The 19,642-nt window shown below is 51.6% G+C and overlaps 1 protein-coding gene across 1 annotated transcript in view; it reads right to left on the bottom strand.

The window, feature by feature from the left end:
* The window catches only part of MROH7 (maestro heat like repeat family member 7), a 41,499-nt gene that overhangs the window by 12,152 nt on the left and 9,705 nt on the right, over positions 1-19,642 (bottom strand). Inside the window, exons 8-14 of the mRNA XM_017543968.2 lie at positions 17,102-17,214; positions 16,556-16,732; positions 15,944-16,098; positions 13,261-13,399; positions 9,367-9,557; positions 3,711-3,848; positions 901-1,015 (exon numbers count right to left, since the gene is read on the bottom strand). Of these exons, the coding sequence (XP_017399457.2) occupies positions 901-1,015; positions 3,711-3,848; positions 9,367-9,557; positions 13,261-13,399; positions 15,944-16,098; positions 16,556-16,732; positions 17,102-17,214 (1,028 nt within the window). The remainder of the gene's footprint in view (positions 1-900; positions 1,016-3,710; positions 3,849-9,366; positions 9,558-13,260; positions 13,400-15,943; positions 16,099-16,555; positions 16,733-17,101; positions 17,215-19,642) is intronic.

Here is a 19,642-nt window from a genome sequence, read left to right as displayed (position 1 = left end):
AAAAAAAAAAAAAAAAAAAGAATATGAATGTATTAACGTAATTGAACTGGACACCTGGTTAAAATGGCAAATTTATATTGTGTACATTTTACCACAAATTTTTAAAAACTAAAAAGCGGGTTTTAGAGCCCACGCGTCTGGCTTTGAATTCTGGATCCGGCACTTACAAGCTGTGCGGTCTTGGGAAACTTTCTTAAATCAATGCCTCGGGTTTTTTTCTCTAAAACGGGGCATGGAATAGTATCTAAGTCACAGGATTAGTATGAGACAAAATGAATCAATGTGTGTAAAGCTCTTAGAGCATGCTTGGAAGATAGTAAGTGCTCAATAAATATTAGCTGTTATTATTAGCACGTCTCTCTCTTCTGGGTCTGTCACTACCAACTTCTCCTGACTCATCTCTCCCCAGCACCTCCCCAACACACACTCAGCTGGGATGTCACTTCCTCCAGGAAGCCCTTCCTCCCTGATCCTTCCCTCCCTCCCTCAAGTCACTTGTCTCCCCACCGCAGCCTGAAAGGCCCCATCATAGCCCAAGTCATTCACTGGCACCATCCCCATGTTATAACTGGGGTGTCCTCTGTGTCCCCTGCCACACGAAGAATTCCTTGAGGGCAGAGTAGAGTCAAATTCACGTTTATATCTCTGGCACCTGACACACAGAGGTACCCAGCAAAGGTTGGTGGTTGCTTGGGCCCTAGGGGAGTCTGGTTAAGAGTGGAATGGTGGAGAGACAGGGAGAGGGGGGAAGGGAGAAACAGGGTCATCGTAGTCAAGAGGAATCACGCCCACGGGAAGGCCTTATGAACTATGAAGTAGTATTTACACAGGAGAAATGAGTGTGTTGTGAGCCCAGGCCCGGGAGGAGCCCCGCCGCGCGCCCGCTGCCCCAGTTGGTACCTCCACGAAGAAGGCAGTGGCTGTTATCTTGTGCTTCTCGTCTCCTCGCTCCAGGAGTGGGATGAGCAGGTAGAGGATGCGGCACAGCTCCTGGCAGGAGTAGTGCACCATGGCCCTGGGGTGGGAAGGGGGAGCACTTCCTCAGGTCTCCAGCCTCAGGGGGACCTGCGGGGTAGGGTTGCTTGTGACACTGGAAATCCTGGGTAAGCCAGGTTCACCTGGATTCCTGTGTTCCCAGGATTTTCTACCTGGGTAGGATCTCAGAGGTCATCTAGTTTAACTGCTTCATTTTACAGATGAAGAAACTGAAGCCCAGAGGGGGAAAGAGACTTGCCTAGGGCATAGCACACATCAGTGAGAGAGACAGGCCGAAGGCCCTCAACCACACAGGACTACATCAGGCCGCAGAGAGAGGAAGGAGAGGATGCGAAAGCCCACTCACCAAGCACCAGGCAGCAGGCACACTTCACACTGACTCCATCCGATCCTTCTAAGCCGGTTACTGTCATTATCCCCATTTCATAGACGAGGAAACAGAGGCTCTAAGTGTGAACTGTCCATGGTCACAGAGCTAGAAAATGGCAGGGCTGGAGCTCCAGCCAAGGGCTGATATTCCGGTTGCCTCATTCATTCTAAGCCAGTGGTCCTCTAAGTGCCACCCCCACCTACCCAGAGGGTCAGCATCAGCTGGGAGCTTCTTAGAAGTGCGCCATCCCAGGCCGGGCACCGTGGCTCACACCCGACCACTTCGGGAAGCAGAGGCAGGCAGATCATTTGAGGTCAGGAGTTTGAGACCTGACTGGTCAACATGGTGAAAACCCGTCTCTACTAAAAATACAAAAAAAAATTAGCCAGGTGTGGCGGCACATGCCTGAAATCCCAGCTACTTGAGAGGTTGAGGCAGGAGAATCACTTGAACCCAGGAGGGCGGAGGTTGCCGTGAGCCAACATCACGCCACTGCACTCCAGCCTGGCCGACAAAGTGAGACTCCAGCTCAAAAAACAGGCGCACCATCCTAGACCTACTAAGCAGGAGCTCTCAGAGCAGGGGCACAGCAACCAGTGTTTTAACAGGCCTGGCAACTGATTCCGTTGTGCACTCAAGTGGGAGGAGCCCTGCATTGTGCACCATCAATCAGTGAATCCACTGCAGTCTGGCAAGCATGCATACAGTCTGGAAGGAGACAGCTGGGTTCAAATCCTGGCCTCAGCAATAGCTGTGTGACCTGGGGAAAGACACATAACTTCTCTAGGCTTCCGTTACCTCATGTGTAATGCTGGGATAGTAATAGTACTATTTCACCAGGGGCCGTGGCTCACGCCTGTAATCCTAATACTTTGGGAGGCCAAGGCAGGCGGATCATCTAAGATCAGAAGTTTGAGACCAGCCTGGCCAACATAGTGAAACCCTGTCTCTACTAAAATGCAAAAATTAGCCAGGCATGGTGGCGGGTGTCTATAATCCCAGCTACTCAGGAGGCTGAGGCAGGAGAATCGCTTGAACTCAGGAGGCGGAGGTTGCAATGAGCGGAGATGGCACCACTGCACTCCAGCCTGGTGACAGAGTGAGACTCTGTCTTGACATAAATAAATAAATGTATATATATGGTAATAAAAGTGCTATTTCATTGGTCATGGTGAGGATTAAATGGGATCATCCATGTGACAGCTCTCTGCATGGTGCCCAGAGCATAGTAAGTGCTCAACAAATGTGATTGTATCCTGAGACCCTGGGGAAAGCACCTCCAGGAGCACTTAGGGTGCAGAGCTAAGAAGCAGGCGCTCTTGCAGGAGTCACAGCATTGGAATCAAGGTGCCTCCTCTTGACCCCATGGGAAGCTGTGCGTGGCCCGGGGAAGAGCTTTGGTCTAGGTCAGCAGATGATCCAGCTCTGCCACTTCCTGCCTGTGTGACACATGACAATTCTTCTCCAGACTTGGCACGTTCCTGTGCAAAATATGTATTAATCATCCCTCCCACACCAGTGACTATAACTATAGTAAAAAATTAGCCTGTGTAGAGCTCTTACCATATGCCAGGGGCTGTTCAAAGTACTTTTTTTTTTCAGGCTGGAGTGTATGGTGCAATCTCGGCTCACTACAACCTCCACCTCCTGGGTTCAAGCAATTCTCGTGCCTCAGCCTCCCGAGTAGCTGGGACTACAGGTGCATGCCACCATACCTGGCTAAGTTTTGTACTTTTGTTAGAGACGGGGTTTTACCGTGTTGCCTAGGCTGCTCCTGAACTCCTAACCTCAGATGATCCACCTCCCTCAAACACCCAAAGTGCTGGGATTACAGGCATGAGCCACCTCGCCGGGCCTGTTCAGAGTACTTTAATTAATCCTCATCCCCACCCTCAGAGGTAGGTCTGACTATTATTTCCATGCTATTGAGGGAGAGTGGAGACTCAGAGGGAAGTAACTTGCCCCAGGTCACACAGCTGGCAAGTGGCAAGCTGGGGTTCAAATGCAGTCAGGCCACCTCCACGGCCACACCTCAGCAACTTGGTTATACCACCGTTTCTGTATTGGTAAGGGAACTAAACTCATAATACAGTAAGGAAAGGTGCTCTGGGAGTGACCTAAGCATGCTGCAATTGCCAAGAACCTCCAAAGCGTGAGTGCCATCTACTGCATTTGTACTGTCTACCTGCTGAGGAAGATAGCACCCTCCCAGTTGTGGAGAAGAAGTGACAGAAGGTGCAAAGGGTCTTGCCCCGAGAGAGATGCAAACCAAGTCCATCTGAAGATCCTGAGGTCCCCATCCTGCTCCCCCCCACCCCAACCCCAAGCTGGTCCTGGGCCTCACCTTGCCAGCAGGGCCACTCCACGGTGGTGGCTCTCCGCCTGCTCCATGAGCTCCCAGCCACCCTGCTCCTCCAGAAACGTGGCCTCGTAAGAGCAGCCCATCCTCAGCAGCAGGGTTTTCACCACTTTCACCACCCAGCTGCCAAGACAAGACAACTGAGACCTCATGCTTAGCCGGGCCCTGGCAGGCCAGGCCTCCCTCCACCCCGGCCTCTCCTGCCATCTGGCCTGACAAACTGTTCTCCACCATGTTAGGTCGGGGCATTCAGTGTATACACAAAGGGTGAATTTTTACAAATAATCATTAGCTTTTAGAACCAGAAGGGAAACAGAAGCAAAGTCACCTCCCTATGACTGCTGTGCTTTTACCCTAGAATTCCTCCCGAGCCTGTTTACTGGAGGAAGAGGCTGAACCGGGCTTTCCCGGGTTCCCAGGATCAGCCCCCTCTCACCCTCCACTCCCCATCAGCCATGGGCTGTGCAGGCAGCCTCTCTGCTCACTCTGTCTCCTCTCTGGGCCGAGTCCCTCTCCACCTCGGGACACTTAAGGAGTGATTCTCAAACTGGATGCCCAGCAGCAGCCCCTGGGGACCTTTTATGACCCTCCAACTGACCAGACTGGGGCTCCGGCCAGTGCTTGTCTAACTCTGGAGTGAGCCTAGGAAGGCCTGGGAGGGTGCTGACATCCTGCTCTATGCCTGGCAGGGTGCTACATGTTCACACATGTGATTTATACAAGTAGATGTATCATACAGAGGTTTATAGTTTTATACACACACACACACACACACACACACACACACACACACACACACACACACTCTTTTTTTTTTTTGAGACAGAGTCTCACTCTGTCACCCAAGCTGGAGTGCAGTGGCATGATCTCAGCCCATTGCAACATCCACCTCCCGGATTCAAGAGATTCTCGTCCCTCAGCCTCCCAAGTAGCTGGGATTACAGGCACCCACCGCCACTCCCAGCTAATTTTTGTATTTTCAGTAGAGACGGGGTTTCCCCATATTGGCCAAGCTGGTCTCAAACTCCTGGTCTCAAGTGATCCGCCCACCTCCCAAAGTGCTAGGACAAGAGACGTTTGCCACTGCGCCCGGCCTATATACACTTTATTAAAATAAAACCTGGCCAGGAGCGGTGGCTCACGCCTGTAACCCTAGCACTTTGGGAGGCTTAGGTGGGTGGATCACCTGAGGTCAGGAGTTCAAAACCAGTCTGGCCAACATGGTGAAACTCCATCTTAAAAATAAAATAAAATTAAATAAATAAAAACTGACACTGTCTAGAATAGAGCTTACATTTAAACCAAGTTTTCCAGAAACCTAAACATTTGCTGAAAGAGTTTATGGCACACTTTGTGGACACACCTCAGATGATAGTAAGGGCTGGTGGCTCTCATGATTCAAAAGAAAGGTCTTAAGTAATCAGGTAATCCTCAGAAGTTTGCCCCTCATTTTCACGTTTTTGCTTTTGTAATAAATATTGATCCAGTGTGAAAATAAAAGCTTTTCCTGAGGGCAGAGCTTTTGGAATCACTCAGTCTCTGTACCTATTCTTTGAAATGTGTGCTGTCAATGATAGTCCCCTACGGGCAATGCCTCCAGCATTCAGAGTTACAAACAAAAGGGAGGGAGAAAGACAGGCTGGCTCCCAGCGATGTCCAATTCTCCCACACCATTCTCTTCCCTCTCCCCAAAAACTGCAAGTACTGGCTGAATGGCGAAGCTGAGATGTACAGGTTTTGGTTTAGAGAAGAAAGGTTGTTGGGACCAGCGCGGTGGCTCACGCCCGTAATCCCAACATTTTGGGAGGCCAAGGTGGGCCAATAGCCGGAGGTCGGGAGCTTGAGACCAGCCTAACCAACATGGAGAAACCCCATCTATACTAAAAATACAAAAAATTAGCTAGGCATGGTGGTGCCTGCCTGTAATCCCAGCTACTCGGGAGGCTGAGGCAGGAGAATCGCTTGAACCCAGGAGGCGGAGGGTTACAGTGAGCAGAGATCATGCCATTGCATTCCAACCTGGGCAAGAGGAGCAAAATTCAATCTCAAAAAAAAAAAAAAGATAAAAAAAGAAAGGCTGTTGTCTTCAAGTTCGGGCATTAGCACCTTCAGCTAAGACAGAATGAGCCTCCTGCCCATGCTCCTCCAGTGACGGGACCACCCTCCCCTCCCTGTGTGTCCCTACCTCCAGGGTCATCATTCAGAACACCTTCTCACAAACTGGCTTGGGCACAGATTGAGCTCTAAAGCTCAGAAGGAATGACCTGACTTAGAGGTCCCAGATAGCCACGGCTTGGCCCGCCTCCCAGGCCTCATGTGTGTGGTGTGATGAATGTGCACTCAGGCCAAAGCTTCTGGACTCAGAACTGCATCATTCGTAGTTCGACCTCTCTGTCATTTCACCTCACCCCCTCAATCAACTTCGTATTTTCACAAAAGAGATCCTAGGTTCCCTAGGATCATTTTTGATCCCCTTCCTCCCAAGGTCTCCCCTCCCCTCCCCTGACCCCAGGGTGGTCCCGGGCCACGCTTCCCTGCCTCCTCATCCCACTCCCAAGGTGATACCTGAAATAACCCAAACGGCGCCTGTGCTGCTTGGTGGAAAAATAGAGTTGAAACTCTCGGGAGGAGGGCTGTGCTGTGGGTGGGGCAGCTCTGGTGGCCCCAAACACTTATTCCGCAATTTTACCCTTCTAAAAGGCTTTCTCAGCAGAGTGGAGCAAGGGACACCTTGAAATATTCATCTTCTGTCCCTGCACTGGGACGCCAGAGCCAATGATTTATCTGACAAGGAGCTGCTTTCTTTTTTTTTTTTTTTTTTTTTTTTTTGAGACAGGGTCTAGTTCTGTCACCCAGGCTGGAGTGCAGTGGCACAAACATGGCTCACTGCAGCTTTGACCTCTTGGGGTCATGCAACCCTCCTGCCTTATTCTTCCAAGTAGCCGGGACCATACACCTGGCTAATTTTTTATTTTTTTGGAGAGATGGAGTTTCGCCATGTTGCCTAGGCTGGTCTCAAACTCCTGGCTTCAAGTGATTCTCCTGCCTCAGCCTCCCAGAGTGCTGGAGTTACAGGCATGGGCCACTGCACCCAGCTGAGGCTGCTTTAAAGCCCAGGGCTGCTGTAAGTTTCACCCTCCTTGAAGGCACAGAAATAGGGCTTCACAGGACAAGCTCTCAGGCCTCTCCCTCCTCCTCCTTCAAGCCTGAGGCTGTTTGCAGAGGTAATTGTTGTATTCATTACCAGAGTCTGCCTCTCCTCTCTTGAGGAAGTGACCGCCTGTGTGTGCTGACGCCCGGTGGAGCTATTCCACCTCATCACTGCAGTCTGGAGCACCACTCCAGTGCCATAGCCCAGATGATTCATTTCCCGTAACAAATCACCACAACCTGGTGTGGCTCAAAACAACAGAAACATATTCTTTCTCTAGAGGCCAGATATCCAAAATCAAGGTGCCAGCCTGGGCCACACCCCTCTGAAGAGGCCAGGGGAGAATCCTTCCTTGCCTCTTCTGGCTTCTGGTGGCTCCCAGCACTCCTTGGCTTGTGACCCCATCACTTACTTTCTTACCAGGCTTCTCCCCTGTGTCTGGACCTCTCTTTGCCTTATAAAGCCACTTGGCATTGGATTCAGTGTCCATTTGGTTAATCCAGGAGGCCCTCATCTTGAGATCCTTAATTATACCTGCAAAGATCCTTTTTCCAAATAAGGTCACAGTCATAGGTTCTGGGCAGACATGTCTTCTGGGGGCCACCATTTAGCTTACTACATCACATGGCTTTTCTGGCCCCTTTCAGCCTGGCACATGCCTGCCTCTGCTTTTTCTGCCTCTGAGGCTGCTTCTGAGATGCCGAGGTGAGGCGGATACTCGGGCCCTCCTTCAGCGTCTCGATGTCCTCAGCTGAGCCACACCCTTTGCGTTGGCAGGTCATACCTTTCATCACTCCAAGGTCAAGAACTCTTTCTCATATGTGTTCCTCCTCCCCCGCCAGAGCCTCCCTTTTTTCCCCCTTGGGTTTTCGCCAGAGCCCGTCAGCTTTCTGGGCGATGCTCTCAGGGTGGTACCTACAAGCACGAGCAGGATGGGAGGGGAACTGGCCATGCTGCTGGCAATGTTGTCTTGCTGGGATGTGATCCTATCCAGTCCTCACAGCACACCTATGGGGCAGGAATCATTTACCCATTTCACAGGCAAGGACACCAACTGCCAAGAGGTAAAACTCATTTTCCCAAAATACAACGTTCTAGGTGATGAAGTCAGGATTGAATCCAAGACCTTCAGACTCAAGCCCACCTACACGACTTCTTGCCCTCTGCCTCTCTAAATGCACCTTTCTGTACATAACACACAATAGAAGTCAAAGAAGAAAAGACCAATAAACTTGGCTACATAAAAATTTAACATTTTTGGGCCAGACATGGTAGCTCATATAGCATTTTGGGAGGCCAAGGCTGGAGGATCACTTGAGCCTAGGAGTTTGAGACCAGCCTGGGCAACATGGCAAGACCCTCTCTCTACCAAAAAAAAAAAAAAAAATTTTTAAGACGGACTCTGTGACACCCAGGCTGGAGTGCAATGCCCGCAATCTCAGCTCACTGCAACCTCTACCTCCCAGGTTCAAGTGATTCTCTTGCCTCAGCTTCCTGAGCAGCTGGCATTACAGGTGCCCACCACCACAACTGGCCAATTTTTGTATTTTTAGTAGAGATAGGGTTTCACCATATTGGCCAGGCTGGTCTTGAACTCCTGACTTCAAGCAATCTCCCCACCTCAGCCTCCCAAAGTGCTGGGATTACAGGGGTGAGCAACTGCACCAGCCTAAAAAAATTTTTTCTTTTTAATGAGCTAGGCGTGGTGGCACATGCCTGTGGTGCCAGCTACTTGAGAGGCTGAGGCGGGAGGACTGCTTGAGCCTGGGAGGTCAAGGCTGCAGTGAGCCATGTTTGCACCACTGCACTCCATCCTGGGAAACAGAGTGAGAACTTTTCTCAAGAAAAAGAAGAAAAAAAATGGCTGGGCATGGTGGCTCAAGCCTGTAATCCCAGAACTTTGGGAGGCCGAGGCAGGTGGATCACAAGGTCAGGAGTTCGAGACCAGCCTGATCAACATGGTGAAACCCCATCTCTACTAAAAATACAAAATTAGCTGGGTGTGGTGGTGCGCACCTGTAGTCCCAGCTACTCAGGAGGCTGAGACAGGAGAATCGCTAGAACCCAGGAGGCAGAAGGTTGCAGTGAGCCAAGATCATGCCACTGCACTCCAGCCTGGATGGACAGAACAAGACTCCATCTCAAAAAATAATAATAATAATAAAATAAAGTGTTTGGGCCTTGGATACAAACATAATACAAATAACATCTCTAGGGAGAAAGGAAGAAAAATTAAAGAGTGAGATCCTTGGAGAGGGCTGATTCTTCCCTGTGATCCAGACTAAGCACAGTGTGTGATGCACAGAGCAGGTGCTCAAAAACAATTGTTGAATGAATCATTGGCTCTAATAAAAAGGTGCTTCTGTTTTCTCTTCTAGTCCCAAAGCTAATTTCTATTGATCGATTGCCCTGGAGACTTTTGGAGGCTCCGGCTGGATGGCCCTTCCCACCACCAGGGACAGCAGGGTCAAGAGAGATGGCAGAGCATACCGCACAGGTACGAAGGCAGAGGGCTGTGTGTCCTTCTGGGCGTCCTTGAGAGGAGCCATGCAGCCAGGCAGGCTGAGGCCGATGTGGTAATGGACCTGAATGAGCAGGGCCAGGAGCAGCTGGGGGTAGATGCGCCGCACGCGGCCCATGCAGCTGTTGACAGACAGGAGCTCGCACAGGCCACTGGCTGCCTAAGGGGTAGAGGGGAGGCTGCTGGGACGTCCCGGCCCATCTTCCCAGCACTCCTGGCTGGAGCCTGGACTGCCTCTCTGGGAGGTAGGACCTGGGTCTTTGCTGTCGTCTGGCCCAGCCTGGGGAAGCTGGGATCCCCACCCCACAGCTCCAGACCTCTGGCTCTCTGGGTAGGCCCTGTCCCACAGCAAGGACAACAGTCCAACCCTTAGTTTTTGGTCCAGGGCTTTGATGTTTATGCAACCTGGGAATAATCATGGTGGAAGAATTCCTTCCACCTGAGGGGTAAAGAATCTTGTTCTCATTTTGCGGGCTAGGAGACAGACTCAGAGGGGTGAAGCTGCTAGGTCAAGGTCACCAGCCCCTTGGGGCAGAGCTAGAATGTGAATCCAGGTTTTCAGATACCAGCTATGGCATGCTCTGCCTCTTCTTCATTCACAAGCACACAGAATGTGAGGGGCACCAGACTGGCCTCTTCGCCCTGGGCCATTAAGCTATGCTGTCCTCGCCCCCATCCCCATGAGGCCAGCACCCAAGAAAAACAACACCAGCCTTGAGCGAGAGCCTGGCTCAAGTGCCAGCTCTGCCCTCAAGGGCTGTCAACCACGGGCAGCTTCTCCACCTGCCAGTCCAGCTCTGGACCTGGCCTGGGCCCACCCCCATACTTGGCCCACCAAGTCCTCTCTAACTGCCAAGAGGGCAATACTAGAGGGTGGGGGGTGGACGATGGGCCGGAGTCACAGGACTCATGGCTCATTCTGGCTCTATCACTCGCTGGTGCCTCTGAGCCTCAGGTCTCTGAAAAGTGGATTCACTGGTCATCATCCAGCCAGCCCCACAGGAGTGTTAGAGCCTGAATGAGAGGGCGAAGGTAGGCATGCTTTATACATGAATGGTTTCAGCTGTGCCATTAAGACTCCACGCAGGCCAGGAGCAGTGGCTCAAGCCTGTAATCCCAGCACTTTGGGAGGCCGAGGTGGGCAGATCACTTGAGGTCAGGAGTTTGAGACCAGCCTGGCCAACATGGCAAAACCTCTTCTCTACTAAAAATACAAAACTTAGCCAGGCGCAGTGGCAAGCACCTATAGTCCCAGCTCCTCGGGAGGCTGAGGCACGAGAATCACTTGAACCCAGGAGGCAGAGGTTGTGGTGAGCTGAGATTGCGCCACTGCACTCCAACAACCTGGGCAATAGAGCAAGACGCAGTCTCAAAAAAAAAAAAAAAAAAAAAAAAGACTCCATTCATATCTGGAAAGCATTTAACTGCAAAGTGAAAGAATCCCAGGCACATTTCCTTGGAGAAAAGTGCCCTAACATGGGCTGGATGAGAACAATAAATGGCAGTTAATTTGTACTTTACAGCTTAAGAAGTTCTTCCACATACACTATCTCCCCTTTCTCAACAGTGAGATGGACAAAGCAGGAGTGATTACAGCCCGTCTTACAGATAGAAACACAAAGGCTGGAGAGGGAAGTGACTGACCACGGTCATAGTGAGGCAGTGGCAGAGCTAAGGCAAGTCTCTCGGGCTCAAAGCCCTTGTACTTTCTCCGCAGCCCAAAGCTAACGATTGCCTCCAAAGAACACAGTCGTGGTGTGAGGGAAAAGTCTCTAGTGATGTGCCGCCCGGCTCTGCTCTTGGCTCTATCTTGCTCAAATGATTTATTAGAGTCACAAGATCAGAAGGAGTTCAGGATTTATCCGCGCTTACACTATGCTTGCTGAACAAGAAGCACAAATGAGTGACTGAAGAATACACTAACATACACCGATTATAGAAGAAGATGACTGCCCAAATTACAAGGGAAGGAGTGCGGGTGCCTTACGCTCAGAATTCAGCGCTGGAGGATGAAGGCAGAGAGATGCGGAGGTGAAACACAGGATTTGAAAGCAGATGTGCTGGGTTTGAGTCCTAGCACCACCACTGCTAGCTATGTGACCTCGGGGGACATGGAATGTCTCCGAGCAGGAGCATCCGCCTCTGCAATGGGATAATACCACCCTCTCCTTCATCTACTGTATCTTTATGTGCTTCCCTCTACCAGAAGGCCTGGCTGCTGCATCCCCAGAACCTACAAGTTTGCTTGGCACACAGCATAGGAGGTGCTCACTAAACATTTGATGAATAAATAAATCAGCCCAACGAAAACATTTTTGAGTGCTTACTATGTGCCAGGTGCATGCCAGATACTGGGGATATCTCAGTGAGCACAGCAGGACGGCATTGTCTTCATGCATCTCACAGATAAACCAAAGGATGGTCCACGGGATTGTCGAATCACAACTGGGGTAAACTCTTCATACAAAATATGTGAAGCAAAATATACCATGGACAGATTTGACCAGGGTCAGGGAGATCAAGGAGGGGTTCCCTGAGGAAGTGATGCTGGAGTTGAGAGCCGAAGGATGAGAAGTTAGCTTAGTGGAGAGCATCCTAGGTAGAGGAAACAGCATGTGCAAAGGCCCTGTGACAAGATAGCATGGCTGAAGTTCTGACAAAGGCCCATGAGGCTGGAGCAAAGCAAGCAAGAGAACCAGGGAGTGTGGGGAGGCCGGCCGGGGATGCAGGGCCTTCACGACAGGTAGGAGCACTGTCGCTCTCGGGGGCAATGAAAAGCCATTAAGGGGGCCAGGTGCGGTGGCTCACACCTGTCATCCCAGCAATTTGGGAGGCCAAGGCAGGGGGATCACCTGAGGTCAGGAGTTCAAGACCAGCCTGGCCGACACGGTGAAACCCCATCTCTACCAAAAATACAAAAATTAGCTGGATGTGGTGGTGCCCACCTGTAGTCCCAGCTACTCAGGAGGCTGAGGCAGGAGAATTGCTTGAACCTGGGAGGCAGAGGTTGCAGTGAGCTGAGATTGAGCCATCACACTCCAGCCTGGGGACAGAGCAAGATTCTGTCTCAAAAAAAAAAAAGCCACGAAAGGGGCTGAGAAGAGGAGACATACATTTGTCAAATGCTTTTTGGCTGCAGTACAAATTGGAGAGGCAGGAGTAGAAGCAGGAAGGTAAGCAGGAGCATTTCCCAGCTGGCGTGGTGGCAATAGAGGCAGAATGAAATCTATCTCTTCGGCCCGGCCAGCTTCCTGAATCAGAGCTGCCTTTCCCTGTGTTCTCAGGGTCAAGCCTGGAGTGTGACAGCAAGAAGTGCTTAAACATTTTGTGTCACCTAAATGAATGAATGTGTTATCTCACATAACCTTCGTCGTCGCCATATAAGAAAGATACTATTTCTGTTCACATAGGTAGAAACTGAGCCTCATAGAGGTGAAGTGACTTACCTAGGTCACAAAATGGTAATGCAGGATTTTTTTTTTTTTTTAAGAGAGAAGGGGTCCTGCTGTATTGCCCACACTGGCCTCGAACTCCTGGCCTCAAGTGACCCTCTGCCTCTGCCTCCCGAAGGGCTGGAATTACAGGCATGAGCCAGCATGTCCAGCCAAAACAAGGATTTAGACTGTCTGTGACTCCAAGTCACTCTGCTTCCACTCTCCCAGGCTGCTGCTGTCACCATAGATAACACCATTATTGTCCAGTGAACCACAAACAAGAGTCAGAGCCAGACACCTGCCCAAGGCCACACAACTAGTTACGGCCGAGTGTGGTCCTGGAGGCCGGGTGTGCTGAGCTCAGCAGGAAGGAAGGAGAGGAGCAGGGCAGGACAGGCAGCAACAGGGGCTGGCCGACTGGATGCTCACCGCCAGGGGCACGATGGAAGCCCGGCCCTTCTTGGTGACAGGCTTCTCCTTCAGGCTGCCCAGGAGCAGATCCAGGAGGTCTCGGACATCACAGCTGGGCTTGCGCAGTATCAGCTGCCTCCACATATCTGCTCCATTGCTGAGAGGTCAGAGATGGGGACGATTAGTGGTGGCCAGGGCAGTGGCGCTCACCCAGCCTCCAAATGGCTTCAGGAGGGGGAAGCTCAGATGTCAATGAAATGACATCCATGGGCACACCTGCAAGGAATGGTCCAGAAAACACTCCCGAAGAGGCAGGGGCTAGAAGGATGAGAAACCCTCTTTCCCAGCCAGGCGCAGTGGCTCCCGCCTGTAATCCCAACACTTTGGGAGGCTGAGGTGGGTGGATCACCTGAGGGCAGGAGTTCAAGACCAGCCTGGCCAACATGGCGAAACCCCATCTCTACTAATAATACAAAAAATTAGCTAGGCATGTGGCACATGCTTGTAATCCCAGATACTGGGGAGGCTGATGTAGGATAATCACTTGAACCCAGGAGGTGGAGGTTGCAGTGAACCGAGATCGCGCCAGTGCACTTCAGCCTGGGCAACAAGAGCGACACTCCATAAAAACCTATTTCCCAGGTATCCTGCCAAGTGCTTTACATGCAATGTATTACTTCGGCAGAGATTAGCTGAGCATCTACTGTACACCAGGCCCTAGGCAAATCTTGGAGAATACCGATATGAAAAAGAATTCCAGATACTCAAGATCACTGAATTCTCACAATAGCCCTCAGGTGAGTGTTGTTTTTCCCATTTTACTGATGAGGAATTGAGACTCAGAGAGGTGAAATTACCAGTCCAAGATTACACAGCTAATGAGCTGCAGAGCCAAGATGTGGCCAGGTCTGATGTCTCCAAAGCCTTTGCTCGTTCCTCTAACCAAGGAGCAAGAATCAGTGTGGTTGAGCGGCCTGGGGCTAGGATCCCGCACTTGTCACATAATATCAGGGAGCCCCTGCTCCCGTCCCTTAGAAGGCAGTACATCAGGTAAGGAAAAGCATCTGCACCCCACCAAACGCCAGCCTGCAGGCACTCCGATCACCTTTCCCCTTCTACAGGAGCGTTTCTACCTCCATTCCCTTTCCAGCTCCGTTCCCCTGGAAACCTGATACAGTATGGCAACTATGTTGCTAGGCAACATTACTTATGGTAATAATGACTCCACTGGTAAATTACATCTGGACTAGGAGGAACTATAAATTAACTATAAGAACTGATGGGGACACTAGCATTGAGCTTCCCGGGATGCAGTGACCCTTGTAACTGGGTTTGTCCCTTTGGGGGCCCTGGAAGCAAAGCCAAGATGTTGTAAAAGATACTAGTCCCTGTGAGGCCTGTGCCCTTTAAGCCAGAGCAGCTCCTATTCCCACCCTATGGGCCTCCTTCTGTCACACCTGAGCTTTCACCCGGGAGGCCCTGGAGACCAGCTCCTAGACTCAGGGCCAAGACTAGGGTGAGGAAAGTGAGAACCCAGGGTACCAGCTCTAAGGAAGGCCTCATGCTCAGGCTCACACATGTGCAGACTTGGCGCCGAGACTATCTCCTTAAATGTTGTGCCCTGGGTGCCTTCGTCTGGCCTGCTGTGGGGGCTGCTGAAAGGACCCCCACAAAGAGGAGCTCCTGACACTGCCCTGTCCCATATCCTGAGTGACAGATTCCAGGTGGGGCCCCAGAAGTCTTGTGAGTCTGACTGCTTAGTGGACCCAAGGGGGGAAAGAAAAAAAACAACCCTGGTGGTCAGTGCAGCCGGAAAGGGTTTAATTCTTCCAAGCGAGAGGCTGGGATGTGCCAGCTGTGCCCTCGCCGTCCCGGCTGATCTTGGTTTCTATGAATGACATCAACTGTCCTTACTGGAGCACACCCCATTTGCACAGCTCTGCACAGTTCTTTGGCTCTCAGACAACCACCCGAAGGTGTGGATTGCTCACTGCCTTATTTTACTCATTCAAAGAAGGCATGGGAGCATTTCCAGGGCTGGAAGGCTGAAGCCAGCCAGACTGGCCTCCCTTGGCCACGAGCTCACTATGTGACCACAGTCCCCTCTGCCCATCAGGTCATTAACTCCCTGAAGACAGTGAGCATGGAGCACCTTCCGCACGGCCCAGGCCCGAGCAGGCACTCGGCACCACTGGCTGCCTGACTCTGTCATGACCACCCACCTGGGGTGGGATTGCAGGGATGCTTTCCTTCTTTTGCCTATAGGGGAAGGAGAGAGCAAACAGGCTACCCAAGACCCATACAGTAGCTGGAGGCAGAGTCAGGATGGACGCTCAGACGGACACTCAGACCTTCCTCTCAATGGCACTGTTAAAGAGCTCTGGGCTGGTAGTTAGACCTGAGTTTAGGTCTTCCATCCTGGTGCTTGCTCAATGAGTACCTGGGGCAAGAAACTTCCCTAAGCCTCAGTTTCCTCATCTGCAGAGTGGGAATGTTGTGAGAATGAGAGACTGTGGGAATACTTGGTGCTGACAGCAGCAGTGCTCAGGAAGTACTTCATGGTCATCATAAGCACCACAGGTCACAGAAGAGGGGCCATCTGGGAGGGCAAGGGGCCATCTGGGCAGAAAGGGGTCCCCAACTTGGGAGGGCTGCTTGAACCCTGTAAGATGCAGTGGCTGGGAACCCGTTCACTTGGTACCTGTCCAGTGGGAGGGGGCACATGAGCAGGGCCACCACGACCTCGGTCATGAAGGAGCTGGCCAGGAGGGAGACGGGCAGCAGGGCCACCTCACGGGCCCGAGGCTCCTGGATGTGGCTCAGCTGCAGGTAGATGCCCTGCATGATTTCTGGGATCTGGGGCACAGCAGGGGCAGTCATGAGCAGGTGGACAGCCCAGTGGAGAAGCCAAGGGAGGCATGGGGGCAGCAGGAAGGTGGGGGGAGGGAAGCGGGCGACAGCCTAGAGAGCAGGGGAGAAGGCCCAAAGGAGAGAGACGAAGAGGCAAGCAGAGCACCTGCGCCCCCCGGGAGCCGGCCAGTTTCCCTTTACTACCCTTCCCTACACACCCTTCTACCCCCAAACCCACCTCCACCCGCCACCAAGTCAGCTGAGTTCCTTCAGGGGTGGTAAGAGAAAACCTTCAAGGTGGGAGCACCTAGAACTCAGCCGCCAGCATCCCTTCCCTCCCCCAGAGGTTAGGGGGTTCAGGTATCCCCTACCCTGCCCACTGTCAGGCAGGCCAGTAATGAGCAGGCCATGGGGGCTCCCAAGCCCCAGTGACAGCTCAGTCCCTGCCCCCAGGACGCCTTACCACCTCCAGCACCCTGTGGCGGTACCACTCTAGCACCCAGCTGAGCGTGACCTCCGAGGCCAGCTGCATCGTCTCCCCGGAGTCCTTCCCCGAAGCCTCTGAGCTGCCTTTCAGCCCTTCCAGGGCTGCCAGCAGCAGGTCCTTTACCTGCTGGGGCCCCAGGAAGTCTCCAAATTCCTGAAACAAAGGTGCCGAGATCATGACACTGATGAGCAGCCTGAGCTTTGTGCACAGAGGCACAGACATGGCCTGACACCCACATGCAGAGGTCAACAGGGAGGGTGGGGAATGTTCAGTTAACAGGTAAGTGCTGAACCTTTAGGGAGGAGCTACAAAAGCAGGAGTGGCCTGTCCCTGCACACAGCACAGGGTGACATGCGCAAGGGAGAAGGGAGTCCACGCACTGTGGCACAGAGGAGAGGGGGAGGGTACCCAGGACAGGCGCAGGTGGTGGGGAGGCGTCCCACAAAGCCTGGAAAGCTGGGAAGGTGGCGCTGCCCCTCCTCACCCCCACCCTCCGCTCCTGGGTGGGCACTAGGCGGTTACCGCGATCACCCGCAGGATGTTCTGGCACGGGCTCACTGAGTTGTAGGGACCCAGGAAACGCTTGTTGCTCTCATATAGCTCCTTCTTGTTGGTCTCTTCCTTATCTTTGGCTCCTGCAAAAAGAGAACCTTCCAAGTGAGGCCAGATCTTCCTATTTTTGTTAAACATACACGTAGGAAGTCCCTGCATCATAAGGAACCAGCTTGATACATTTTCACAGAGTGAACACACCACTGTAGCCGGCCCCCAGATCAAGATGCAGAACTTGATTGGCACCCCAGAAGCCCCTCTTGTGCACCCCTTTCAATCACTAGCCCTCTCTCTGACCCTGGCTAAACACGATTCTAATTTCTCAACCCCTAGAGAAATTTGCTTCTGAAGTTTATATAAATGGACACATCACATGTGTGTGTCTCCTTTCACTCAACATGATATGGATGAGTTTCATCCACTCAGTCGCACCAGCATTCGTTCTTTCATTCATTCTCAATGCTGCATAATTCCCATACTATGAAGGATATGATTAGTTATCTGTTCTACTTTTGATGGACATTTGGGTTATTGCCAGTTACTAAGCATCATGCTGCTAAGAACATTCTAGGGTATCTCTTAGTGAGTATATCTATACAATTGTTGGATGTATACGTAGGAGTGGATTGCTGGGTCATAGTCTAAGCATAGGTTCAGCTACAGGAGTTACTGCCAAACAGTTTTCTATCATGGGAAATCAATGGCACCCCCACCTGCAGCACACGAGAGTTCCCATTGCTCCACATCTTCCCAGCGCACAGCACTGTCTGTGTTTCATTTACGCCATCCTGGTGGATGTGTGGCAATACCTCTTTTAAATTGCAATCCCCCTACCCCTGGTAGTACCAATCCTTATCTACTTTTCTTCAGTTTTTATCATCATCTGATTTGCTATATGTGTTACTTCTTTATTTTGTTCACTGTCTGTCAACAAGAAGAAGGTACTCTCACCAAAGGAGGATCATTTACTCTCTTTTCCCCACTGCTGTGTCCCACATGCTAGAATAGCACCTGGCACATAGTGGCTTCATGTTTTCAGTTGAAGGAAGCACATTTCAGGTGCACTTCCTGAGCCCTACTGCAGTCCAGCTTGGTTCCTACCTGGATCCCCTCAAGGTATACAGGACATAGGCACAAGAAAAGGCCACTGAGGCAGAGTGATCACGTGGACAAAGTGTGTGTGCTGTTTGTAAAGGAGAGGCGCTTGAGATCTGGTGTCAGGCAGTCCCCGTTCAAATCCTGGCTGTGCTGCTTCCTACAGTCAGGGTGCCTGGGCAGACCACTTCATTCACTGAGATTAAATTCCGAGTGGCTGGGTACACTGGCTCACACCTGTAATCCCAGCACTTTGCTCTTTTTTTTGGGGGGGTGGGTTTGGTTTTTGTTTGTTTGTTTGTTTTGAGATGCAGCCTCGCTCTGTCGCCCAGGCTGGAGTGCAGTGGTGTGATCTCAGCTCACTGCAACCTCCGCCTCCCGGGTTCTAGTGATCCTCCTGGCTCAGCCTCCGGAGTAGTGGTGACTACAGGTATATGCCACTACACCTAGCTTATTTTTGTATTTTTAGTAAAGACGGGGTATCACCTTGTTGGCCAGGCTGGTCTCGAACTCCTGACCTCAGCTGATCCTCCCACCTTGACCTCCCAAAGTGCTGGAGTTACAGGCATGAGCCACCACACCCGGCCTGTAATCCCAGCACTTTGGAGGCTAAGGCAAGTGGCTCACTTGTGCCCAGGAGTTCAAGACCACCCTAGGCAACATGGCGAAACCCTGTCTCTACAAAAAATTAATTAGCTGGGCCAGGCACAGTAGCTCATACCTGTAATCCCAGCACTTTGGGAGGTCAAGGCAGGCAGATCAGTTGAGATCAGGAGTTCAAGACCAGCCTGGCAAAAATGTCGAAACCCCTGACTCTCCTAAAAAAAAACCACAAAAATTAGCCTCACATGATGGCAGACAGCTATAGTCCCAGCTACTTGGGAGGCTGAGGCAGGAGAATGGCTTTAACCTGAGAGGCAGAGGCTGCAGTGAGCCAAGATTGCTCCACTGCACTCCAGCCTGGGCAACAAAGCAAGACTCCATCTCAAAAAATAATAATAAATAAATAAATAAATAAGCTGGTCATGGTGGTGCGTGCCTGCAGTCCCAGCAACTTTGGACGCTGAGGCGGGAGGATCACCTGAGCCCAGGAGGTTGAGGCTGCAATGAGCCGTGACCGAGCTGCTGCACTCCAGCCTGGATAACAGGGCAAGACCCTATCTCAAAAAATAAATAAATAAAATAAAATCTAAGAGTATGGTTCTTCCCTGCTGGGTCTGTATTTAAAAAATGCAAAATCTGGGCCGGGCGCGGTGGCTCAAGCCTGTAATCCCAGCACTTTGGGAGGCCGAGGCCGGTGGATCACGAGGTCAAGAGATCGAGACCATCCTGGTCAACACGGTGAAACCCCGTCTCTACTAAAAATACAAAAAATTAGCTGGGCATGGTGGCGCATGCCTGTAATCCCAGCTACTC

The sequence above is a fragment of the Cebus imitator genome, unplaced genomic scaffold (assembly GCF_001604975.1).
Source record: "Cebus imitator isolate Cc_AM_T3 unplaced genomic scaffold, Cebus_imitator-1.0 Scaffold163, whole genome shotgun sequence".
Taxonomy (NCBI): Eukaryota; Metazoa; Chordata; class Mammalia; order Primates; family Cebidae; genus Cebus; species Cebus imitator.
This window is presented reverse-complemented; position numbering and strand designations above follow the sequence as displayed.